At 33.2% G+C, this 27408-nt stretch overlaps 1 protein-coding gene across 1 annotated transcript; it reads right to left on the bottom strand.

Moving 5' to 3' along the window:
* Positions 1 to 575: 575 nt before the first annotated feature.
* On the bottom strand, positions 576 to 27408 carry LOC143050796 (uncharacterized). Its single transcript, XM_076223911.1, has 12 exons — positions 26939 to 27408; positions 26347 to 26619; positions 18958 to 19098; positions 17289 to 17393; positions 16536 to 16697; positions 14536 to 14661; positions 13724 to 13891; positions 7613 to 7856; positions 6231 to 6322; positions 5193 to 5312; positions 4643 to 4814; positions 576 to 1129 (listed from the first exon to the last, which is right to left on the bottom strand). Exons 1-12 carry the CDS (start codon positions 27041 to 27043, stop codon positions 618 to 620), a joined length of 2220 nt encoding a protein of 739 aa, XP_076080026.1. The 5' UTR covers positions 27044 to 27408; the 3' UTR covers positions 576 to 617.

Genomic DNA, 27408 nt, shown 5'->3' with positions numbered 1-27408 from the left:
ATGCAAATCTCCATAGGAATATTAAAATCGTGATTTTTTAGTATTCCACAAATTAGATCTTGTTTGACTTTTTCTGTGTATATTTGGGGTATAATATGCTAAAGATTAAAACTAAAAAATCTTCTGTTGCAATAACTTTAAGGTTAGGGTCAAATTTATGCTCAATTGACTGGACTATAAAAGGCCTGGACAAAAATAAACTTCAAATTACGCCTTCATTTTCAGCAGTAAATCAGAAATACTTACGAGAAAACCATAATATATAAACACAATACATAAATTAACACAAACAAAAACTGTTCAACTGAAATTCAAACGAATTAATGCCACCTTTAATTGTGGAGTCTGTAACTGACTTCTAAAATACATTTACTTGCTTATGGCAACAAATAGTCAGAGGTAGTGCTCTGATGAGACTCAATGAGTACTGTAATACAATATGTATACATCAAAGGATGTTACACTGATTATTGATTGACTTATCTTTTTCTCCACACCAAAAAGCATCTATCAAAAAACGGAAACACATTTTTTGTGTTAATCTGTAACAAAAAAAAATTATAAGTTTCTTTAATCAAATGGCAATTATTTTGCTGTAAAGGTTAAGATCTCACTATTCAGTCACTAAGACCGAACCCATCTCCCATTACCATCCACTTGCAGTAACGTTCCCCAGCTTTTCGAGTTTGTGCTTTTAAATCTAAGGGGAATGTTGCATTCAGCGCACAGGTGCTTATTTTTGGACTTTTGAAGTTGGGATCAAAGTGGATGAGTATTGGCTTATAAAATCCTCCTGGAGGTTCCATGGTGCTGCCGGTGAAGAAGCGCAAAAATTCCTCAGCTGAGATTTGCAAATCCTCCTTGGCAGGCTCATAGTCGCTACGTGGTGATTCTGATTTGCACAAAGCAAGCCCTGCGAACGCATCTTTCAGGAAGGACTTGAAATAGACATATGTCTTGTCCTCTTGTCTTGCCAGCTGAGAACCACATGCACCATACTTATTTAGCTTGAAGAGTTCTAAGAACTCGTTCTGGTTTTTTTTGGGAATGAGGTCAAGGCTCAAAAAATGCAATGCAGCTTCCTCTGCCTCTGGCGTTGATTTCCAGACTGAGAGGAATGGTTGCAGACCTGGAAAGATAAAATAAATAAAATATTAGTCATACCACCTGCTTTCTTTTTTTTTCCTGCGGTAATGCGGAACAGGGACATAGCAATGCTAGCCTCCATGTGTCTGTCTGTCTATCACACTTTTGTAAGAGCTCTCATGCTGACATTACTCAACTGAATTTTATAAAATTTATACCACATGTTACTACCACTAATATCTTGGACAAGTTCCAACATCATCACTGTTCAATTATTTTGACAGGAGTTATGGGAGTTTATCAACTTTGTTTAGTAGGCTAATCATATTCCACCTAGTAGTTTCAGAGGAGTTAACGTTTGAAAAAGTTTAAGACAAAGGAAGAAAGAGGCAGAGTGATGGCAAAAGTTTACATAGGTTATTGGCCAGGTGTGCTAAAAACAACACTGAAATTTAGAAATAATCTGCAAATGCCAACTGGATGTCTGAGTGAGAACACTTCTGGACCCATTTTTCTCGATGGAAAGGAGGTCTAGATCCTCAAATTTTTCCTTTTTATTATCTATAACTTTATACTTTTGCTATGATTATTACAACACTGCTTTAAAAAAAATATTTTGGGGCTCCTTTTTTCTCAGCAGAAAGGGTCAGGATCCTTGAAAATTTAATTTTTGTAATCTGCAAGTTAATATATTACAACCCCACTTTTTAACAATTTTTGATTTTCACCCTTTTGACATCTTTCTGCACAGCAGAAAAGGTTGGGATCCTCAAAAATATAATTTTAGTAAAGTATTACCTTTCCAATGATATATTACAACCCTACTTTTAAACAGCATTTGATTTTCCACCCTTTTGGGCCCCTTTTTTGTGTTCACATTGTCACGAGGAGCATTGTGTTGAAATTTGAAAAAGACTCAAGTCAATGGACAACAACAAACACAGACCTCATAACATAACTTTTTGTGGTCTTATAAAACTGAAATCAGAAGATAAGTTTATGAGTTGTTGCATAGACATTTGCAAAATGAACAACCTATAGGCTTTAATAGTGGAGTTCATGTTTTGCCATGGGAAACCCCTAAGTTCACAGTCATCAAACATGTCAAAATATAAAATAGTAGGAGACAGACTCTCAGAGAGTTTCAGTGAATTCTTTTGTGCAGCTAGGTAGATCACAAGTATATATTATTTGAGACATTTTTTTTTTATAATTTGCCAAAATGAAGATTTTACTATGCTCTTTTCAAAAATTTAATAAAAAGAAGGGGTCACTGTGCTATTTTTCAAGCTTTGAGTCTTTGAAAATTGCCAAAATTTGGTTAGTTTGTTCATGAAAAAATAGTGTGCATAAAAAGAATTTTGAAATAAATTGTAAGAAGAAAGGTTTCATAATATGTTTTAAGAAAATAAAAAGAAAACATGGTGTCACCGAACTTGATTTCTTGCTACAAGTAAAAATAAAAAAATTCCCATTAGCCCAGTATAAATTTTGTACTTAAAGAGGTATCTCCCCTTAAATGGCTCATTTTGAAAAAAAATGATTTTAAAACCACAAAAAATGATATTTGTTAAAGTATTTTGTACAATACAATTAATTTACAAATTTCCTTTAAATAGAAAAAAACATTCTAACCCATTGAATTGCAAATCTGTCTCCATATTTGCAGATTTAGGCAAATAACTAGACCGATTTTGTACTGTGATTGTACAATCCAAGATGGCAGTATACCATGAATCTACCTCAGGAGACTAAAGTAGATACAACATGTACACAATATATATATCATTAAATAAAATAGTAAAATAAGTTAATAGTTAACAGTTCCATTCAACTTAACTTTTTAACTTATTTCACTATTTTATTTAATGAATATATACATCTGCACATGTGAAAATTATTTTTTACGCCTATATAATATATATATACAAGTTAAGACTTCTCCACCCTATATATATATCTGAAAATATACAACTCGTTTAAACATCAACCTAACAATGTTAGATCTGTAAATTTGCTTTCACAATTTTTTTGTTCTTCCTTCGATGGGATTCGATCCCCAAGGGTGACTGGGGTATAGAAATATGGTCGCTTGGTCTTCTCCCGACCGGCAGTAAAACGCTTGCTGAAGTGGGGCGTCCGTTTGGCTGTGCGGGATGTATCAAGTTCGCAGTCACGTCCGTCAGAAGGGGACGTTAAATCCGATGCCTCGTGTAAAGAGAGTGCCACGCTCTTTGCACGTAAAGAACCCTTGCAACAACTCTTTGAGGGGTCCGTAGGTGGCCTGTTGCAAGGCAAAATTTCTGTCCCTATCCAATATACCCTCATTTTCCGGTGGCAGTCCAAATTTCCCCGACCATCATCCTAGATGGCCTCTATTACAACAACCTACCTATTGTATTTATTGTGAACTTGTTCTCGTCCTGAATATGCATGAAATATTTGCCACTGGACGTTAAGCAACCAACAATCAATCAATCAATCGATGGGATTCGAACCCATGATACCGAGATATGGTGACACCAAATCGCCTGCACTGCAGCCGTCCCGCTAGACCTCATGAACATCTAGGCTTCATAAAAATGAAGCTTTCAGTGGCCAGGTGTTAACTTTCCACATCAGTTATATATATACACATATGTATATCCATGCATCTCCTCTCCATGCCTTATATATCATGTACTGTAGTACGCAGCTAGATTAAAACTGATGAGGAAAGGTAACACATGGCCATCGAAAGCTTTATTATTGTGAAGCCCAGGTGGTCGTGTGGTCTAGCAGGACGGCTGCAATTCAGGCGTTGTGGTGTCATGGTATCTCAGTAGCATGGGTTCGAATCCCGGCGAGGGAAGAACAAAAAAATTTGCGAAAGCAAACTCACAGATCTAACATTGTTGGGTTGATGTTTAGACGAGTTGTATACACATATATATATATACAACTCGTCTAAACATCAACCTAACAATGTTAGATCTGTTAATTTGCTTTCGCAAATTTTTGGTTTTTCCCTCGCCGGGATTCGAACCCATGCTACTGTGATATCGTGACACCAAATCGCCTGCACTGCAGCCGTCCCGCTAGACCACACGACCACCTGGGCTCTCAAAAAAAAGAGCTTTCGGTGGGCATGTGTTACCTTTCCATGTCAATTTTAATCTAGCAGCGTACTACAGTACATGATATATAAGGCATGAAGATGTTATTGTTTACAGATCAGCTAAATTATCTATAGTAAAGGATCCTACAAATTAATGTAAGATACAGTCACAGAAAATAATTATATTCATAAGTACGTCTGAGTCAGTGACAACCCTACAACAGATGTATCCATCGGATCGCCATCAATGATGGTGATACATGGCTGTGTACATAATGTATATACAACTCGTCTAAACATCAACCCAACAATGTTAGATCTGTTAATTTGCTTTTGCAAATTTTTGGTTCTTCCCTCGCCGGGATTCGAACCCATGCTACTGTGATATCGTGACACCAAATCGCCTGCACTGCAGCCGTCATGCTAGACCATATATATAAATCTCACTAACAAACTTGCCTCTCTGAAAATCCATGATGGCAGGCAACTGCATGGACAGCACATCTCTCCTGTAGAGGCCTCGGAGCCAGCATTTTCTGTCAGCCTCACACAGGGCTGAGGAAGGCTTCGAACAACCAATTGAAAGCCTATCCACAATGTCATCTATCTCATCTAATTTGCAATTCAGAACCTGTAAAAAGACCATGGTAACATTAGAATGTAAATACTAATACCTCCAATTATAAATTAACAGCCTTCCAAGAATGGTTGTAGCCAGTTGGTGTAAAGAATGACACTTTCCAAAAAAAAAAGTATTTTATATGAAAATTTGGAAAGAATGTGGATATTTATATCAGAGCTGTTCAAAATCTACCAGAATGTGGGAACCAAAGAGATATTACTTTGTGACCTCTGAAAAAACTTTTTCTCTCACAAGAACAAGTAACCACTGTGAAACATTTTAAAGAAGAAATATTTACCCTTATAATTACCACGTCAGAACTTCTTACCTATACAGAAAGTAATTACTATAGAATCTAAAAAAATTCTTTATATACCCCCTCTTTACCTTTTCTGCTAACTGTTGCTGCTCCTTTGTTTCAAAGTGTTGCTTTGTCACTTCTCCTAGACTGCCTTTAATAATAAACTTAGCTAAAGGCTCTGTAAATACAGGCAAGCCAACTGTGCCCTAAAATTAGTAGTATAGAATGTTAGCCTTGTAGTGCAGTGCTAAACACATGAAGTACAAACATGTACTAACCCCTAGGATAGTGTTATAATTGGTTTCTGACTATCCTGCCCAAATTCTTATTCTATACAATAATTTTTGTATACCTCCTACAAGTTCCTAGTATTATTGTTCAAAATGATGAAATACAAAACTCTGCAGATTATTAATAAATCTCTTACCAGTTTCCTCAAAATTCTGTTCTCTGAGTGCCACATTTATTTAGTCATGATGTCTCTGAATTTCTTATTAACTGATATTAATGAAATTGTCAAGTATGATAACAGCACATTACTGTTAAAAAAATAATTCATCTTCATACTGCTTGTAAAATGAATGCATGACCCTGAGTATGATGCTGCTCGACTTTCAGCACCAGGGTTATCTAAGTCACATATCAGAGGCATTGACAGTCAGAAGTTAGGTTGCTGAATGACAACAAAGTTACATCAATTCTAAAGCTTGATGAAATGATAATTGGAAAAATGTTTACTGTGGAATCTTTATTGTTCGTTGGATACCAATTTTCGTGGGTTTCGTGAACCACAAATTCGAAATTCAAATGTCCAGTGACTATCATATTTTCAATAGGCTTTGTAAACAGAGATTGGCAAAACCATGAAATCTAAGATCCACGAATATGCATATTTTCAGCGATCCACAAAAATTAATACACACAAAAATAAATGAATCCACAGTATTACCCAAAACTAAGACATGTTGGAGAGCCAAGTTGAATTTTTTATTCATGTTTATTTATAGCAATTCAAAGGACTATCCAATTCTTCTTACAAAGAACTATACTTCATTGGGCATAAATAATGAAATGTTATTCAACTCATGTCCTATAAATCAAAGTCGTATTGAAAAGAACTATACCTGGGCAACTGTACTACCAACATAGCGTCCAAGGGTCTGAAAGTCCTGGTTGTCTAAGGCAGAAGCATTTATGGAGAAACCGCTACCAGAAGCTAATGTCAAAAAAAAAATCATGGCATCATTTATATGCTTTAAGGACAAATTATTGAAGCTACTTGCTTAACTCTATAAATAAGCAGACTCTTTGCTTAATTTCAGAAAGAATATTAGATGTTTTTCTGAGTAAGCAGGTACTGATTTCATAGGTTCATGTAGTCATCTATGCTTAAACAAGACCAATCGATTTCTGCACCTGCGTTGCATTGCAGCTGTGATTTACAGATGCTGAGGAAAATGGGAGGAAACATTATGGAGTATATGTCTATTTGACTTGGTTAACTCTACTAAAAACCATAATTTTGATGATAAAATGTCGGGTTGTTGTCTCTTTGATACATTCCCCATTTCCATTCTCAATTTTATAATGCAGTTAAAAAGGTCTATATAATATGCTACAATGCAGTTAAAAAGGTCTATATAATATGCTATAATGCAGTTAAAAAGGTCTATATAATATGCTATAATGCAGTTAAAAAGGTCTATATAATATGCTATTATGCAGTTAAAAAGGTCTATTAATATGCTATAATACAGTTAAAAAGGTCTATTAATATGCTATAATACAGTTAAAAAGGCCTATATAATATGCTATAATGCAGTTAAAAAGGTCTATATAATATGCTATAATGCAGTTAAAAAGGTCTATTAATATGCTATAATACAGTTAAAAAGGCCTATATAATATGCTATAATGCAGTTAAAAAGGTCTATATAATATGCTATAATGCAGTTAAAAAGGTCTATATAATATGCTATAATGCAGTTAAAAAGGTCTATATAATATGCTATAATGCAGTTAAAAAGGTCTATTAATATGCTATAATGCAGTTAAAAAGGTCTATATAATATGCTATAATGCAGTTAAAAAGGTCTATATAATATGCTATAATGCAGTTAAAAAGGTCTATATAATATGCTATAATGCAGTTAAAAAGGTCTATTAATATGCTATAATACAGTTAAAAAGGCCTATATAATATGCTATAATGCAGTTAAAAAGGTCTATTAATATGCTATAATACAGTTAAAAAGGTCTATTAATATGCTATAATACAGTTAAAAAGGCCTATATAATATGCTATAATGCAGTTAAAAAGGTCTATTAATATGCTATAATGCAGTTAAAAAGGTCTATTAATATTCTATAATGCAGTTAAAAAAGGTCTATTAATATGCTATAATGCAGTTAAAAAGGTCTATTAATATGCTATAATACAGTTAAAAAGGTCAAAAGAAGAATATCAACCTGAAGTTGAGGATTTTGGAACCAGTTCTGCTCTTACCATTGCTGAGAGAAGATTTCTCCCACTGTTTCAAGACAAGGCTGTTAAGCTCTCTCAATAACCCTCCACCATCACAGCCATCCTCCGCCTCAAACTCAATATGTAACCTTGATCCAGGCTTAAAACGGGCAACTTCCACAAGAAGGGTGTCAATAGCATCTTCACGCAGGATTGAGATAATTGATATGTTCGGATCAAGCTTCAAACTGCATGCTTCAATGAGATCATCTATTTTTCGAGGCTCCTGAAAAGTAGTTGCTTATGTGCTATGTTCTAAATATTATGTGAGAAAATTAAATGATATGGAGTAAATAAGTGAATACAGAATCAATCACAAAAAAAAACAAAAACACTTTCATCCAGGGGTCACCCCATGGTCTTCAATCCACACCATGTACCAAGCCCTAAAGTGCCCCAACAAAAGTAAATTAATAAATTTTTATTACATTTATCTGTCATAATGACTTAATATATGACTTAATATTATATTTGAATTTGCAACAATGTCAAACATAACTAGAATTGCAAGCTATAGTTGATGTTGCCACTGATCATTTTTGATGGCTGCATGTTGTTCACAATCATAAAATTAGCCAAAACATCAATTTTTGTTGAAAAAAGACAATGTTGAGTTTGTAGCCATCTGTAGCCCATCTTTCGAAATGGTTGCCAAAATATCAACAATTCTTACTATTTTTTCCCATCAATTCCACCTTCATAGCCTATTGAACAATTATACATAGTTTCATCATATTCTGCTTAACAGTTTTGGAGATAAATGACCATTTTTTTAAAAACATTTTAACGCGTTTTGACAGCCATCACGACAATGACGGCTTTTTTGACCAAAATAAGTTTCAATCTTAACTGTTCAGGCAGAACTCTGCCTGTGAGAAAAAATTGTGGCCTGAAAAGAAGAATAACAATATTTATCGCAATTTTGTGGATTCTTCCTTTGATCTTTTTTTGTGATAACATACCTGCCAACTTTTGAAAATGCCCATGGGGGTTTTAGCGCGCGACAACAATTTCAAAGGTTGCAATTCTTTGCGATGACTATTTAGCACGTGCTGTTTTGTGGTCTATCAGGTTGGGAACAACACCTAGGGATACCCCCTCAATGTTAGGGTATTAAAAACCACTTTTTAAGTACAAATGAGCACACATTCATATTACTTGAAGACACTTTTCCCAAAGAACTATACATCTTATGATCTACATGTACTCATTTGTACTGAAAAAAAAGTGGTTTTTAATGTCCTAACATTGAGGGGGTATCCCTAGGTGTTGTTCCCAACCTGATAAAGCTGGTCCGTCTTTGTGTATAATTTTAAATTGGAAAAGTCAACAACTATTTAGTATTCTTACACATGAAAATAATTCCTGGTCTTACAGCTACATGTTCATATTTTCTACTGATATAATAACTAGAATCATGCAAATAAACTTAAGAAAAAGGCATGTACGCTCATCTTACAAATATGACACTTTTTCTAGACCACAAAACAGCACGCGCAAAATAGTCATCGCAAAGAATTGCAACCTTTGAAATTGTTGTCGCGCACTAAAACCCCCATGGGCATTTTCAAAAGTTGGCAGGTATGTGAAGTCTAGAAAGAAGCCCATTTCACTGAACCAGTTTACATAAAGGTTTCAGGGCCGGCTACGTCCTACCTCTTGGTGTGATGGTTTCTCACTATTCATTGAAGACCGATGGGTCTTCCTGTGATTTATTCTTACTCGCTGGATGGGTTGTTGTTCCTTTGAGTTTGACAAATTCCCCATTTCGATTAATTTTTCTATTATTTAAGTTATCAAATCTTGAATTGTGAAGAAATAAGAATTTATTTAGATTGCTGCAATCTATTGTAAATATCTCGACATCTACTAGGTTTAAGAACCTTCATAGTCTCAATAGTAGAAGCACTACCAATAGTTGGAGTATCAGCAAATGTCTGCTCACCATTATCAGCTGTCAAAAAAAAAAATAGTGCAACAATATAAAATAAAGGGCTGCGCTTTAGCGCATGATACGCCCGTAGCTCTTTTAACTTGTCTTTTATGCTTTAAATGAATTTATATGATCAACTAGAAATAGTGTGAGCCCTGTCAAATACCCCCCCCCCCCCAAAAAAAAAAAATAAAAATGCACAAAAAATTTGGCACTATTAAGGTGGTACCTAACACTACAGGGAGATAACTCAGCAGAACGTTTAAATGACGTTGTGTTCTTAAGGGAATATTAAGCTTCTCAATGATCAAAATGAGTGTTTGTCAAACTGCTATATAATCTGTAATCAGTGTAATTTTTCTGATTAAACGGTTGGTTCAATTTTTTTGATTTTTTTATATTTTTGTCAAAGGGTCAAAGTAAATACTTTGTCAAAATTTTAAGAAAATTAAACGAGCCAAATTAATTTTAGTTCAGGTGTTAGGTACCACCTTAAGGCTATTCACCAAAGTTGCATAAAATACCCTTTTTATAAGTATAAAAATTCATTTCTTAAGAAAACGTAAAATCTAAAATTTATAAAAATGGAAAGGGAGCTTATGTCAATAGATATAAACAATTTAACAAAGTTGCATAAAATTTTGTGAAAGTGTTAGTTATTGTCCCAAAATTGGAAAATCCCCCCCTTTTTAAGCATAAAAATTCATAACACGGAAATGTAAAATCTGAAATTTATAAAAATTGAAAGGGAGCTTAAATCAACAGATATAAACAACTCATCAAAGTTTCATGGACATTGGTGAAAGCCTTTTTGAGTTATTGTTCAAAGAGTTAAAAATCCCTCTTTTTTTATGAATAAAGCCCCATTAATCCAAAACTAAAAGTCATAAGAAACCTCAAATAAAAAAATAATAATGCATATGTTTTTTATAACTCAATGGATAGTTCTCATTATAAAACTTATGTACATATACTTTTTTCTGAAGAAAATTCTTTAATTTATTCATATTTAGAAAAAGTTTACTTATTGGAATTGCTTCCTTCCAGCAAGCAATTCCCCCGACATATTATCCGTATGCAAGGTGACCTCAGTGTGACCCATCTCGTAAAAATCCGGTGACCACAATACGCATGGATGTCCTTAAAATAAACTATTATCTGAATATACATGTTAAACACGTGCTCAATTTCCATGCTTTTTTGTTTATTTTTCGTCAATTGTTGACAAACATGTGACAATCGTTAAACTTCGGCTTCAAAACACGGACTTTAATTACCTGCCATATTTTCACAACAACACTGACCGATTGAAAAAAAAATTGACGATTATACGAAATTTACACGAAAAAAGTGATAAATTCGAGCACAGAAGACTAAGTTTATGATGTTTGTATGCATTGGTTCAAGAATTGGAAGAACATTATTTTTCATCGGTCACTCGTTTCTTATGACTTTAAAATCTGAAATAAAAAAAAAACGAAAGGGAGCTGACGTCAACAGAAATAAATAATTCACTTAAGTTTCATGGATATTGGTGAAAGTGTTTTTCAGTTATTGTCCGAAGTGTGGACGACGGATGACGGACAATGGTATACCATAATACGTCCCTTCTAAAAGACGAGCGTATACACACACTGTTAAATATACTTTCATTTAAAAGCTACTAATATCATCAGTAAACTGAAGAAATGATTAAAACTTGCTTTGTGGAAAGCGACTAGAAAAACTTTTATAGTTGTAGTGAGGCAGTGATAAAGCATTGCCAACTAGAAAATGTGTGTGTAAAACCAGATGTTTTGGGGTGCCGAAAAGGACTCTTGTGGTTTTGTACTCAAAATTCAAATTTTTATGGACAAAAGTGAGTTTCGTTCAACAAAAATGAGTTCTGTTTAATAAAAATTGTAGTATACTACAAATTTAAATTTTGTCATACAAAATTATCTTTCAGTGGACAAAAGTTTCTTTTGTCATGAAAAAAATCAATTTTGTATCACAGACTTGACTATTGTTAGGCAGACAAAAAAATCTAAGTTTCCAGTAACCCAACTGACCCTGTTTTTAAGCCCTGACCCTAATTATTTTATTAGATTAATCAAAACAAAAAAGGTATCAACCGACCCTGTTTTTGACACAGGCTTCTGTTAATCAACATAATAATTTATTTACCTTGCCTCTATTGTCACAGAAAGCCAGTAAACCATTTTATTAATGTTAAAAAGGTATTCCAAATAGGTTAAATCCAAGAAATTTGCACACCAGGTGCTTCAAAAACATTGCAAATGGCTGCACTTTGGGTATTTGAAACTAATTACAGACCCATCCTTGGAGAAAAACCATGATAATTTTCCAGATTTCATTAACAATGTAAAAAAAAAAAATATCAGAAATAAAAATTTAGAGACCTACTGACCTATTTTTCAAGATGATGTTACCGGTAACACAGATCTTTTTTTTTTTAGGCCTTACCGTATTTGATAAATGGGCTACAAAAGTCATTTTTGAACGAAAATTAGTTAAGTTTGGATTCTGTGAACTAATTTGCATACAATATCAACTTTTGTGAGACAAAATTGAAACAAAAATGAATTTTGTCTCAACAAAAAGGAATTTTGTCTCACAAAAATCAATTTTGTTGAGACAAAAGTCAATTTTGTCTCACAAAAGTCAATTTTGTCTCACAAAAATGAATTTTGTCTCACAAAAGTCAATTTTGTTGAGACAAAAGTCAATTTTGTCAATTTTGTTGAGACAAAAGTCAATTTTGTCAATTTTGTTGAGACAAAAGTCAATTTTGTCTCACAAAAGTCAATTTTGTCTCACAAAAATGAATTTTGTCTCACAAAAGTCAATTTTGTCTCACAAAAGTCAATTTTGTTGAGACAAAAGTCAATTTTGTTTATTTTGTTGAGACAAGTCAATTTTGTCTCACAAAAATTAATTTTGTCTCACAAAAGTCAATTTTGTATCAACAAAAATGAATTTTGTCCCACAAAAATCAATTTCGTCTCACAAAAATCAATTTTGTCTCACAAAAGTCAATTTTGTCTCAACAAAAATGAATTTTGTCTCACAAAAATCAATTTTGTCTCAACAAAAGTCAATTTTGTCTCACAAAAGTCAATTTTGTCTCACAAAAGTCAATTTTGTCTCAACAAAAATGAATTTTGTCTCACAAAAGTCAATTTTGTCTCAACAAAAATGAATTTTGTCTCACAAAAATGAATTTTGTTTCACAAAACTCAATTTTGTTGAGACAAAAGTCACTTTTGTTTCACAAAAATGAATTTTGTCTTACAAAAATCAATTTTGTCTCACAAAAGTCAATTTTGTCTCACAAAAGTCAATTTTGTCTCACAAAAGTCAATTTTGTCTCACAAAAATCAATTTTGTCTCAACAAAAGTCAATTTTGTCTCACAAAAATGAATTTTGTCTCACAAAGTAAATTTTGTCTCAACAAAAATGAATTTTGTCTCAACAAAAATGAATTTTGTCTCACAAAAATGAATTTTGTTTCACAAAACTCAATTTTGTTGAGACAAAAGTCACTTTTGTCTCACAAAAATGAATTTTGTCTTACAAAAGTCAATTTTGTCTCAACAAAAATGAATTTTGTCTCACAAAAATGAATTTTGTCTCACAAAAATGAATTTTGTCTCACAAAAGTCAATTTTGTCTACAAAAAGAATTTTTATCATTACAAAATTGAAGTTCTCATAAAACAAGTCTGAATCACATAGTTTTGCAAGACGAAAATGGTTTTGTAATGACAGATTTGAATTTTGTAAACACAAAATTGATTTTGATTACAAAAAGTGCAAGTCCCATTCAGCACCCTGTAGATGTCCCTCCCATAAATTGTACTTTCCCAGATATAAACTCAACTCAAAAGAACTGAACCAGAGTCAATGAAGCATAAAATGTAGGTCAAAGTGACCTGAGAGTTTCTGAACCGTGGCACACTACCCATGACACTTCCACAGGTGAAGTACCATAACTATACCATGTCTACTTTCTGAGATATGGACCTTAACCAAAGTGTTATGTACGGACTGACTTATGGACAAGGGTAACACTATATGTCACATCCTGTACGTGGTTGGGACATAATAAAGCAGTACACTAAAATGAAAAGGATACAAATATATAACTTTTTTCTTACCTCGCTTTCTGTCATCCAGACAGAATTTAGCACCGTTGGGCCAGTTATCCCAAAGTGTGACAATGGCTTGCCTGACAAAGACGACTCTAGTGCCATCTCCATTGTTGCACCCCTAACAGTAAAAAACTCAGTTGCACTTGACTGTGAGCCAATGAAGTCCATCAGCACCTAACGAAGAAAATAAAATATCATGAACTTCTATTCAAAAAATCTTTTGATAGTCACTGCAATATATTTGGTGATTTAATTCCTAGAGCTCATGATTCTTGTTGAAACAATGAAATATACTAACCAACAAAAGAAACGCCCCACTTATATTAATTTCGTTGGAATTTAAATTCAGATGCCAATATCTTTAAAGTTAATTATAGAAATGAACTGATATTTTGACAGAATGCTTCTGGAATCCGTTATGTATCAAATTCTGTGAAAATGAAGATTTTCCTAATTTTCATTTTTGATTTCTCCAAAAATGAAAAGTGACGTCATTTTGTGACATTATTGAATGTTTTATTCAAGCTCAAAATTGCCAGAATTGACAATATGGTCACATTTTTAACCATTTATAATATTCATCATGTTCATTGTAATGACAACTTGGAAGGGAGGACTCTAAAAATAAATGTTGATTCACACAATAAATTGTCTGTGGAATTTGTAAGAAATTGCCTAACACGCATGGAGCAGCTCCTGCATGATTTGTATAAAATATGTAGAGAATACAACAGAAAATCTACAGACCCTGCACAACCAACTTTGTTCAAAAGGGGTTCAAGTTGCATTGTTTCTGTTCATATTTTACTGAAATTTACCTGAATGTCCTGACATTCCAAGAATTTTCTGGACAGGACTCCCTCTTGCGTTCGTATCTTTATTTCAAATCCATGATCTGAATCTGTTTGCTCAGCGAGCAATCTTGTTTGCCTCCTCAATCTTATCTGTTATAGGAAGCAAGTAAAGTTAAAATTTGAGAATGAGAATATCAACACTTGTGTGAACATGATTAGATACTACTGTTCAAATGAAACATCAAATTCTAGAACACTAACAAGAAAAATTTTGCAATTTTCAATCACGTAAAAGGCATTTACCAAATATAAAAAATGGATCCTTATGAAATTAAGACTGTTCAAGCTATAATGCATACAGCTTTTAAAAGTGTGTCAAAATTTTAACTTAATCTGTTGAGAAATAAAAATTCTTTTTTTTCACGGCAGTGGATAATAAAAGGCTGCACTTTAGCGCATGATACGCCTGTTGCTCTTTTAACTTGTCTTTTAATGCATTTATATGATCAACTAGAAATAGTGTGAGCCCTGTCAAATAATAAATAAAAATGCACAAAAAAATTGGCACTATTAAGGCTACCTCAAATTTAACTGAGTTTGTTGTCTTAATTTTTCATCCATACATTCTATCTTGTTCACAACACACTTTCTGAGTACCAAGTACCTTTTATATTTATATTAAAGAACCTTAGTGAGCACGCTCACATACCCCACGTCCCCAAATTGTCATTGGAGAAATTAAATAAGTTTAAGAAAAAAAAAATTGTATAAGAAAAATTAATTTCCTGCCAATATGCACATCTAAATAGTATGTCCTTATTATCTACAAAATTTCATGAAATTCTGTTATGTGGTTTCAGAGGAGTTGCGATGACAAACTGTTGCAGTAGTACATTAAAGTAAATAAGTTCAAAGGGGCGTAACTCCTAGAAAAAAATTGAATTGCAATTTCCCGTCGATATGCACAACTACATAGTATGTCCTTATTATCTGAAAAGGTTTCGTGAAATTCTGTTGTGTGGTTTGAGAGGAGTTGCGATGACAAACTGTTGCAGTAGTACATTAAAGTAAATAAGTTCAAAGGGGCGTAACTCCTAGAAAAAAAATTGAATCGCAAATTTCTGTCAATATGCACAACTACATAGTATGTCCTTATTATCTGAAAAAGGTTTCGTGGAATTCTGTTATGTGGTTTGAGAGGAGTTGCGATGACAAGAAACAGGACTGACGGACGGACTGACGGATCAAAAACATTATACCCTCCGCAACTCGTTGCGTGGGGTATAAAAATGGAAAGGGAGCTTATATGAGTTATTGTCTGAAGTGTGGACAACGGACGGACAACGGTATACCATAATACGTCCCGTCTGAAAGACGACGGGCATATAAAAATGACAAAAAAGACTACAATGACAATGAGGAGCAGCAAGAAGAAACAGTGAAAGTGAAGATGGTGAAAGTGACTCTACTGAAAGTTATGATCTAAATGAGGAAATAGGTGATGAAAGTATGTTATCATAAAATGATATATGCCTCAGGGAACAGTTAGAATCTCAGGGACTGCTAATGTGCTTTCATCCTTGCAACTACTCAATAATAAGTACTAACGTATGACATTCATGGAACCTATTTTTTACAAGAAATTTAATGTTTTAAATTCAACTAAAGATTTTACAAATTTTATGTTTTCATCAGATTTTATTAAGTGCTACTTGTTACATCAATAGATATAAACAATTCACCAAAGTTTCATGGACATTGGTGAAAGCCTTTTTGAGTTGTTGTCCAAAGTGTTGAAAATCCCCCCTTTTTTTATGAATAAAGCCCCATAAATCCAAAACTAAAAATCTGAAATTAAAAAAAGACAAAAGGGAGCTTACCTCAGTAGATATAAACAATTCACTTAAGTTTCAGGGAAATTGGTGAAAGTGTTTTTGAGTTATTGCCCGGGCGTATAAAAATGTAAGTATAAAGTTGTGGGAATAATTCTTTCTCACACACATCACTGCATATACATTACTTACTAATTCAACTGCCTCAGCAGCTTCAGTAGCTTGCCTCCTTTCTGCTTCCTCTTTTCTTCTTATTTCACGGTCAATAGCCAAAACCTGTGCATACTCTCTGTCTTGCTCACAGCAAAGACAGTTACTACCAAGACCTTCCAGAGTGTGACCAGCTGGGCATGTCTGAAAATAAAACAAACACTTGTCTGTATATTGGAAAACAAATAACTATACAACAAACTTAATTATCTAGAGCAACTGGAAATTAATCAGCTCCATATAACAAGAACGCCAAGGGTACTCCAATAGTCAACCTAAACTTTGTTAACGTGAACTATAAAATCCTAATATACATATCTTCAACACATGAACAAACATAAGACAAATCAAAATCTTTCTTGCATTAAACTGTTGTTTTTTTTCTAAATCCATAGGCTGTAATTTTGCCAAATACCAGCTGACCCAAACAAACAGCAAACTTGATCTATAACTCATCATAGTAGACTCATATTTCAAATTTCAGCTCAATATCTCAAGCTTTGTAGAAAAAAAACCACCCGTTAAGTTAAAACCTGACAGACAGAGGGACTGACGGACGGAGTGAGTACTAGACCTGCTTTCACCACAGGTGATGCAGGTAAAAACATTCTAGCATAAAACTGCGGGAATAGTTATCCCCTAAATAGGACAGACTGACAGATAAGGGTTAAAAAATATGCAACTAAACTTCAAGTTGTGGGGCACAAATAGATTAAAATAAGCCATAAAACCTACTCTATGGACACTAGTGCTTCTGTCAGCTTCATGACACTCCATTTCACCTGCTTTGTGGTTCTCAATGCCATCCAAGTTGTTTTCCTTGTCATCCTCATCGCTCTCCTTTAAATTCAAATGAAATAGAAATTTCATTAATCTTTTAAAGAGAAACTAGTGAATATGCACAATTATAGGCTTAACATCCACCACTGATTTTAGGCAGTGCAGTACACCAAAAACTTTTAACTAATAGTACGAAAACAGTAGGTTCTTCACTGGACCAAAGACCTTTTTAACGGACATAATTTGATATTTTTTAGATAAACTTACTGGACATCTAGTCAAGTTCATCAACAACTTTTACTGGACCAAACTTAATTTTACTGGACTTTTGCCAATTTCAATAGATCTTCAGGATGACTGCAAAAAACAGTTTTAAAGCTTTTGTCTATTTGTTTATATGAAGTGTTGGCTAATTTTTACTGGTCAAAATCAATTTTTGTAAGGAGGGGTCGCATAGCATGGCGTAGCCACCTCTTCCATTAGCACACATCCAGAAAATGAACATCATTATGAAATTATTTAGGCAGTACATTTGCAGTGCTGTGCTCAGTGAAAAGTCCCAATATTCAAAACTGCCAAAGTTTGAATTAATGTTTTTCCAAAATATAATACTGATTCAAATAGAAAGAACTGAATGTTTTACTGAGAACAAACAAAATATTGGACATTTAGTACCCGGTCAACACTGTTGTATACAGTATTTATCTCCAGTTTTATGATTATCTGATGATGCATTTATATGTGGTTTTATAGCTATTTTGCTTAACTTTCCTTTAAATTGTGAGTGATAATATGTCTAGTATCATAGATGCCAACCCTGTTTTAACACAATCAGTAACAAATTATCAAATTTTACGTATTTTTGAAAAGTTTTCAGTTATCATTCATAAACGTACATTTACCAATAAAAATTACTGACAAGTGGTTGTTAAGTGATGTGCACTAAAATTCATTTAACATGTTGTCTGTAGCATTAAATAATTGTTCAGATGTTCTCGACTGGTACATTTTCGTTTTGTCAAGGAGAAGTAGAGAAAGGGGGAAGGCTACTTCATAAAATGCAAGTTTGCCTCTTCGGAAGTCAGTTAGTTACTCAACAATTGGTTGATAACTCTCGAGAATTCGAAAGCATTACATTGGCATTTTCTAAATACCAGACCAGGACGGAAAAGTAATGATAAAAATCCGTGTATTACAAATTTAAAATTGAACGACGATGATTGGTAATCTGTAACTATTCCACTTTGACCGTAATAGCGTAGTTTTTATCGCAAAATCGGAAAACTACGCCAAAATCATAATGGTTGGCATCTATGCAGTATCACTGTACAGAGCTCATACGAACATATAATCTCTAAGGCTGTCTTCAAGGGACGAGTGCAATGATAACCCATATATATTGGAAACGCTGGCAGAGATCAAAATAAGCTGTGAACTTTCATGATTTACCAAATGCAATTTTGAGTAAAACTCTGGTGCTGTCAAATTTCAGGTCTGTATTTCGTAAGGATTTCAAAGCTTTTGTGTTAACAACAAATTGTTAACAGGTGACAGAAGGATAAAGTGAAAACTATAGGGTGCCTGCAATGCAGGATGTATTATAAGCATTCTTATCAGAACTTACTATACTTGATGCACTGGGGACAGGTTCTAGTGCCAAAATGTACATTCGTCCCTGTGGGCTCATGGTTATCAAGGTAGTTGCATCAAACCTGACACTCTTGGAAACAAATGGTTTCTTGAGACTTTTATTTCCTGGCATAACCTAGATGAATAATATGGTTGATTTAAAAACTTAAGAATTAATAAAACATCACATATTCTTCTTATAGTGATTCTGGCTTCTGTCTTAAATTTGTATTACCAGTTATCTTATCTGGACCTTTGAGTCAATTATTAGTCCATGTGGACTAGTGCAAGCGAAATGCATACGTGTATTGAGTTTCATCATGATGGCATACTTCCTTCTTGAAAATTCAACTTCAACCTGTAGGTTTACCTGGTATATTAGCCCCCTTTTTATAAGTTCATTACACTGTGTTTAAAAGGCTATTATTTTTTATAAATTTAATCAATTAAATTAATTAAGTATTTCATCGTTACAAAAGTAATCAGAAGTCATACTTCATTTAAAAGTGAGCTAATGCATTTCCCTTTATCATACATAGTTGTTCACACCTGGAACGGTGAACCGTGATGGCTAGAATTCACTGATTGAAGATTAAAAGATCAGAATGGAATATATGCTCATCTTTTACTGTCATTATCCCATCACCTTTGAGGTATTTAAATACCTATTGCCTGACCAGAATAAATTTAAATTGTACAATCAGGGGTTAAAAAAAATTGTTACAGCTAACTAGCCCAGGACTTATTGGCAGCAGGATTTTACTAGCCCTGTTGGAAGAACTGCTAGTCCATCAAAACTGACCTACTAGCCCTAGTATGCCTTAAAAATCAAGAGTTTGCTGCAAAATACAAAGTGGGTGTCCTTTGTTTTGAAGGAGACATTATACGCTGTATTTAATCATTTTTGTTGATCTGTTGTTTATTCTTTTGGTGCTTAACCTAACTTAGTTGTTCCCATATTCAAAGCAGACTTTTTTTTTGCATGTTTGGGGCAACTAACGGTAATATTCACAGAGCATTGTCTGATTTTTTCATCAGCAACAGCCAACCTTGCCAGGGGAATCATTGTGTTCCAGTTCTGCCAACTTTTCAGGAAGTGAATGCGTGATTTTTTGGCCAAATTGTAAAGATGAAAGAGAAAAAACAATAGTTCATTGGAAAATGCCGCCAAATAAGCATGAACATGTGTAAGTCTCGCGCTAAAGACTTGGCAGCCCTTCTGTCTTGGACACCATTATTTTTTTTCCGCGGCTTTTCCCTGTCGCATTTAGCATTTTTGTGGGATGAATTTTCAGCCTCATTACTCCTTTCATCTACCGTTTTTCGTTTTGAAACTGACGAAGTTCCTGGGGTTCCCGTACTAAAATATTAAGAAATATTTTGTTGCATGGTTTCGTGCTCAAGAGCTGTGCAACAAGACAGGTCAATACCAATCAATACATCATACCCCCAAATACCGTTAATTGAAAATCTCGGCACGATAAGCAATGTACAATACCCCAAGCCATGGTATGAGAAATCGATATTTAAAGTACGAGAATTGCGATCAACACATGATTCCAGGCCACCCAGACATGCCAGAGTTATTTGTTCTATTTTTAAAATATGTAAAACAGGACCTGTACAAACCAGTTCAAATTCTTGGAATCCCAGATGATTTAATTTAATCGAATTGGCTAACATAGAATAGTGATGAAGGGATTTTTCACTTTCTATTTTGGAAACGTCAAGAATTTTTTTCTACTAGTCCGTCGGGCATATCGGATTCCACATTTTAATTGCCCGAGGCGTAAATGATCTAGTCCCGGGCGTCGGCTAGTGGATTTTTTAACCCCTGACAATAGGTATTGTGAGAGCTCATCAACAGGTGGTCATTTAACTACCCAGTAAAAAAATCTTCACTATTCCTAAAAGGTAAAATTTAAATGACTGATAGCTAGCTTGCTTTCCTCATGCATCATGACCAATGTCCAGAATAGACTATTCTATTTAGAGATGGGACATTTTAAGCCATTTCTTTTTGTGTCTCAAAATAGTCAAGATGGAAATTTCAATCAGTGAATTTAGTTTATAAAAAAGGCGATATATGTTTGCTTCATGGTGTTTTTAAAGGGAAATTCCGCGATTTTTTACTTATCATCTAATTATGTTCATCTTAACATAAAAAACACATTTGCAAAGTTTTAAATTTATATTCCTTCTAATAACGGAGAAAATCAAGTATTTGTAACTTTTTTGGTTGAATTCTCGAGTGGGTCGTGACGTATTAGCCCGATTTATTGAATTCTGGGAAAAAATAAAATCTGTTTAACTCTTATAGCTTATCGACAATATACGTAATTAAAAGCGCACAGCTGACGAATGGTCGAAGTTATTAACCACAATATAAGAATGAACGAAAATGAATATGCATATACCGTTTTGTATTGATTGAATTAAACTCCTATAAAATTATCTCTAGTAAATGTTTTTGAATAAATTTAATTAATTATTGTTGAGATTTTTTTCATAAAATATTTATTGAACATTTTTACTGATATTGAACTGGAAATATTTCAGTTCTATTTACCCTTATTGTTTTGATAATCATTTCAATGCAACTAATGTGTGAGCAGAGTGTGTATATTATTTTGTAAAGGTCACTGTATATTTCTCGGCTTGAGGTCAATTCGTTTACCTTGTAGCTATTTAGCCGCAGGTGTGAGTTCAAGCGTACACAGGTATAAATGTTGTTATTTGGAAAGGATAAACAGAAAGGATTAGAAAGAGTATGCTGTCACGATGTTAATACACTAAGATTTAATACACGATGAGAATAAAGATACAATAATTAAATTGTGTAAATTAATTGAAAATAAAATTCAGATTCGTAATTCCGAAAGTGTATAAAAATAAAAGGAAACAATTTTTGATTACTTTCTTAGCGCCAATTGCTAAAGATACAAATATGAAGCAAAAAATAGTAGTTTTAATCTTTTATAAAAACTAAATGCAATATTACCCAATTTGATATACCATTGTACATCTGTTTGATATCATTGACCTTACCGGAATTTCTTAACTTGTATTCAAATCTGGCTGTGTTTAAATGCTAATAAAACTATTGCAATTTTAAAGTTTTTAATTGACAAAAAAATACAACATGCATGATTTTTTTTTAGTTTCTTTTTTAACATTTTATTCTTACATAATTAAATTCATTTGACAATCATTTACACGAACTTTTTGTGAAAAGAATATCAATTATCTAAGCTAAGGCATTATTTCTTTTGAGGATTTTTGAGGATTTTTTTTAAAATTCTATGATAATATTTGTGCAAATTGTTGAACATGATAGCCGTCATTAATCCAAATAAGTAATACAGTAGTTGTAATAAAAATTATATTTTAGTCATGCATAACTGATATTGACGAATTTATAATAGTTCGTCCATACATCGTTGTTCTTGAAACAATCATTATTAGTATACATGTAAGTTTCCTGACGTATAAGAGCCATTGAGGATGAGCTCCAGAGAAATCAGACTAGTGGCGTTTCATTCGTTTGTTTGTTGGGAAAGGAGAGGAAATGCAACCGCTTGTACAGATAAACGACAGAATTACCATACAAACATTTATAGTCAACACAATCAGAAAGAGTTCCCATCGTTAGACGGGGAATATGAAGGCTTCCAAGAATGAACAAGTGACATGTCTAACTCTGAACAGTTAGAAAACAGACTATCGACATCGACCGCTTGTTCTTAATATTTGAAACTGTATGCATATATATACGTATACGTTTATGATATATATAGTGATGAGTTCTTGCGTCTGACAAAAACTAAATTCCTTCATGGTTATATCTATGGCACGCCTGAACCACTTTTATTAATTAATCTTAGATTATCTCAGATAAACTAGGTTCTAGGATTATCTATAAAAGTGGTTCAGGCGTGCCATATATATCTTGCCATACGTTTATATTGGTTTGTAAGGTGATTACTCACAATCGTTATTTGAAAATCCTGTTTGTGAGATGTAGATTCATTTCAATACAGAAATTTCGTCTATATATTTCACAAGTGTATAACACGGAGAAGCTCTGAAGGTCCATTACTCCCATTTTGTTTGGGTGTGAACCATCGATGTTTACAGCAATATCACAGAATAAGATGATGGTGGTAGAAAGAACTATGGGCATCATGTGGCAAATATTACATGCATATCGGACAATGATTTGTCAATCTGTATGAAAAGATTTCCAATACAACCATAGGAATGTTTACATGCTATACTCTCGTACTAGTATTACAGGGTTCTTGTGGCGTTCACCTTAGACACACATCTTTTTAACGATGTTTAAAAAAAAGACAGAACCAATTTAATGTCATATTTCCCTATTTTTTAAATATAACTAAAAGTCTTTTATCTGACAAGAATACCCCTATTTAGCGAACAAGTAATTTATTCTTTTTTCTGTTATTGAATACCAAGAAAGAAAATAAATCCCGAAATTAATTTGAAACTTTGATACTCAAAAGTTTCCCAGCAAAATATTCACATTCCCTGGGGATAATTAGTGTTCGTCCAGTGGCATATATAACAATTGTGATGACGAATTACTTCCTTTGTTCGAGAACAATCTTATTGAAATATAAATCTGTGATTTTACTAGGTCCACAGCTTCAATGAACCAAAGCAAAAGTTATACATCGACCTGTATTTAAATCAAATTGGTTCTCTTCTTCTTCTGGTATACAATAGTCTATCGACATTCGATGATTACATACTGTTGGCATACGTGGACTAGTCTATTTACAACACTTTTACCCCTATTTATTCAAAATATATGTTCAATGTATACATGTATATACATTTTATTTTAAATTGCGCTATAGTTCCGTAACTTTCTATCCAGTCGTATAAACGAATCGTCGGCAAGTGCGTACATTTTTTAAAATCAATATTTATGGTCTGCTCCAATCTGTCCTTCACTATTGACAATGACTATATATTACATTTTCCCAAATTCACCCTTGGAAAAAATATTTAAATAGATTTTAATTTCATCAAATCTTATTTTTTGGGTATTATTTATATGTTTATAAATTATATTCTTTACACCAGAAATGTTATTTATAAACAAGCGTATGAGTTTAGTAATGACAAGTAAGACAGAGTTGTATATTATTCATCTGATAGTTCAAAATGGAAAGTTATAAGTTATAAGTTATCAGCCGTGTACACTGATCAATACCTGCAGAAGTGAAACGATGCATGAACTTGCAAGCCCGACAGGAAATCGCTTGAATACCTGGACGTGTCACCTCACACCCCTCACAATACCTTTGGAAGTAATACCTTTAGCCATGCTGGTGATCAGATGAGGGAAGATCAAAAAATATTTGTTTATTACTTTAAAGAATTATGAACAAATTAGATTTTCGAAAACAATTTTCACGGAACACTTATTTATGATTTCAACTTTGACTTTTCACCTAATTCCAATATCAACAGTTTAAAAACAACAGACCATGGTAATTTAAAAAAAGTAAGAATATTTTTCGTATCAAGTTAGTTAGTCGGATAAAACAACTGTACGATTGACAAGATATCGACACGCAATTACGACTACATCGGTTACTGTAGTTTTGTTTCTTTGTGGTTTATAGACATATCGTTTTTATTAATCGGGAAAGAAGACAAAATGGCGGATCGCAGAGAATTGATACTCTAAATTTAAAATCGATGGTGATCGCTTATCTAGCGGAATAAAACTTTAATATCTATGAATTTGAGCATTTTTATACAGAATGAACATAATATCAATTTTTGATTTTTTTGCGAAGTTTCCCTTTAATGTGGGATGTATTTTAAGTTTTTGATCCTAAATGGAATTAAAGTGTTTGTGAAATGGATTTTTTTGGATAGCCCAATTATTTGTGAATAATTCTACAAGATGAATTATGTGTGGCGTAGTGTTTTCTAATGGAATATATTTTCATGTTATATTAAGATTCCTGAAATGGAATAGTAGTGATGCTAAGTTTCATTTGATATTAAGGATCTACTTCAATTGGAATTACTGTTTAAAAATTTATTTTCAATATATCAAAAAAAAGTACAAATGGCTTAGTGAATAGAAATTTCAATGCTTTATTCTTCATTATGAAAGTGGGATTTACCAGCAATGATTTATTTGTGATTGTAAGCAAAATGAATAAATATACAATACATATCTTTATTAGAAAGAACAAATAGTGTATTTAATGTAAAATATCCCATACCTAAATAGAATAGTTCATTCAGGACATTAAACATGAGGAAAGCAAGCTAGCTACATGTATCATTCATTTAAATTCATTTAAATAAGCTCTGTCAAAAACAAACCAGGTAAATCTACAGGTAGTTAAATGACCACCTGTTGATAATAGCTCTCACAATACCTGTTGTACAATTTAAATGGACAAATTGTATTGACAATTTTTAAACTGGTCAGGCAATAGGTAGTTTACTACCACAAAGCTTATTGGATAGGCACAGTAATTATCTTGAGTTTAACCACGCATTCAACATTCACAAAGTGTCACATAATAAGGGCTATTCCATTTAAACATAGATCAACCCCCAGGAAGGCATTTTGAAACCACTTCTAGTGGTGGGTGCCCTTTTCAAAGTTTTGATGAGGACAATCCTTCAAAATTTGTAAAAATGCTTCTCTGGGTGGCTGCCCTATTGTCATAGTGCCTTCCTGGGGGTTGATGTATGTTTAAATGGAATAGCCCTAATACCCATTGTCAGAATCAAGCATGTATTTTTAATACACTATTGATCATGTCAGTTTCATTTGTTTGTTTAAAATATTTGTAGTAAAAACATCATAAAAATGTTCTATTGTATGATTAACTTTTATTACTAAATTTTATATAAAAAATCCGCATATAAATCCTACAATCTCATTTTAAAAGTTGTATGGCTATCACTTGTTTTTAGTTGGTTGATAGCTACACTAAAAGTCGTTGATGCACTTTAAATGCCCTTATCATATATATGGCTAACGAACAAGACTCAAATGAGATTTATTTCACTCCCAGCATGCAAAAAGACTTCAACTACGTCAAATTAGTCAGGAAGTTTGAAGAAATAAAATTAATAATTCCCCATTTTCTTCTTTATTAGTTTTAATTCAAAATAAAACTTGGTGAATATGTTTTTTTTATGGAATTATGAACATAAGATGATAAGTGAAAAAACGTGAAGTTTCCCTTTAATGCCACCCAACTGAAGTCAATTTTATCTGCCAAAACAACATAAAATGTTTGTTTTCTTTTTTTTGTGTCTTACAATGCCTGGTCTAACTAATTAACAATCAAACCAAGCAGCACCTAAGATCAATCAATACCTGCAGATATGCGAAACTGAAATCCCCAAAAAGTGACTTTATTTCACTCCTTACAGCATCTTCTTTGTCAACTGAGGAAAATGTAATTTTCCCCACCATCTTCCTCTTTGCCAACTCTGTAATCATGTTTGACGTAGGCATAGTGTAGGTGTCAAGATGTGATGATGTTGTGTGAGGCAGTATTACAACGTCTTTTGTAATAACTCGTCCCCTCCTCTTTCCCTTGACTTCAACCGCAACTGCTCTTGTGCGCTTGGGACGTCTAAGAACAGGCTGTTTAAAAATATTTCAAATGAAAATTTGTATTATCATGCCAACTTATTTATGACATCAATAAAAATATATACAAATTTACAGTATAGCTGTCCTCTTTTGCAAAACACTGCCTGCCATGAGATTTTTTTTTATAGTATATATGGTAATAACTAGATCATGTAAAGGCCAGGTGAACAGAGACTGTAACCATTATTAATACTTAAGACATGTCTCCTGCCACAATTTTGTTGTTTTTTTACACATGATTTCCCTTGAAATAATATAATAATTAATGTAACTTACAAATAAATACTCAACTTACCATTACCATACTCACCATACTTGATTGCTGCACAAAGTCATCTTCAGAATTGCTTGGATCAGCAGACTCTGCCCTCAAAAGGGACAATGTAGCACTAGAATTCTGAAAACAAACATTCATCAAGCATTCTTAATATATTGCAAACAATACATGGAACCCTACTGGCTTCAATGGGTGCAGCTTGTTGATAAGACCACACAGGTTGAACCCTGAACAGTAAAGACAAGTATGGACTCGGACTAACACATGACTCGTCAAAAATCTGTATATCAAATCAATATTTTTAAGCTACATGAAAAAGAAGTTCTGAAAACAGATAGTTTGGGCTTTTTTCTAAGTCCAAGGACCTACAAATCATAAGACTAGAACCCAATTGAAACATTATCTGTAATTATTCATAAAAAGACAAAGTGAAATTACAGACTGTTTATCATTTGTAAGTTTGTTAAAATATTAAAACATCAATTGACATGACTAATTGGCTC

This window comes from Mytilus galloprovincialis, chromosome 11 (assembly GCF_965363235.1).
Source record: "Mytilus galloprovincialis chromosome 11, xbMytGall1.hap1.1, whole genome shotgun sequence".
Classification (NCBI taxonomy): domain Eukaryota; kingdom Metazoa; phylum Mollusca; class Bivalvia; order Mytilida; family Mytilidae; genus Mytilus; species Mytilus galloprovincialis.
Note: the sequence above shows the minus strand (reverse complement) of the source record. Positions and strands in the feature narration are given on the sequence as shown.

Excerpts from the sequence above, each read along its gene's own strand:
- LOC143050796 (XM_076223911.1), bottom strand. The coding sequence starts at position 27,043 with ATGAATGTTTGTTTTCAGAATTCTAGTGCTACATTGTCCCTTTTGAGG. Across the intron at positions 17,394-18,957 it reads TCCCCAGTGCATCAAGTATA|GAGAGCGATGAGGATGACAA; the intron begins GTAAGTTCTGAT and ends TTGAATTTAAAG. Across the intron at positions 14,662-16,535 it reads CTGCTGAGGCAGTTGAATTA|ATAAGATTGAGGAGGCAAAC; the intron begins GTAAGTAATGTA and ends TTCCTATAACAG.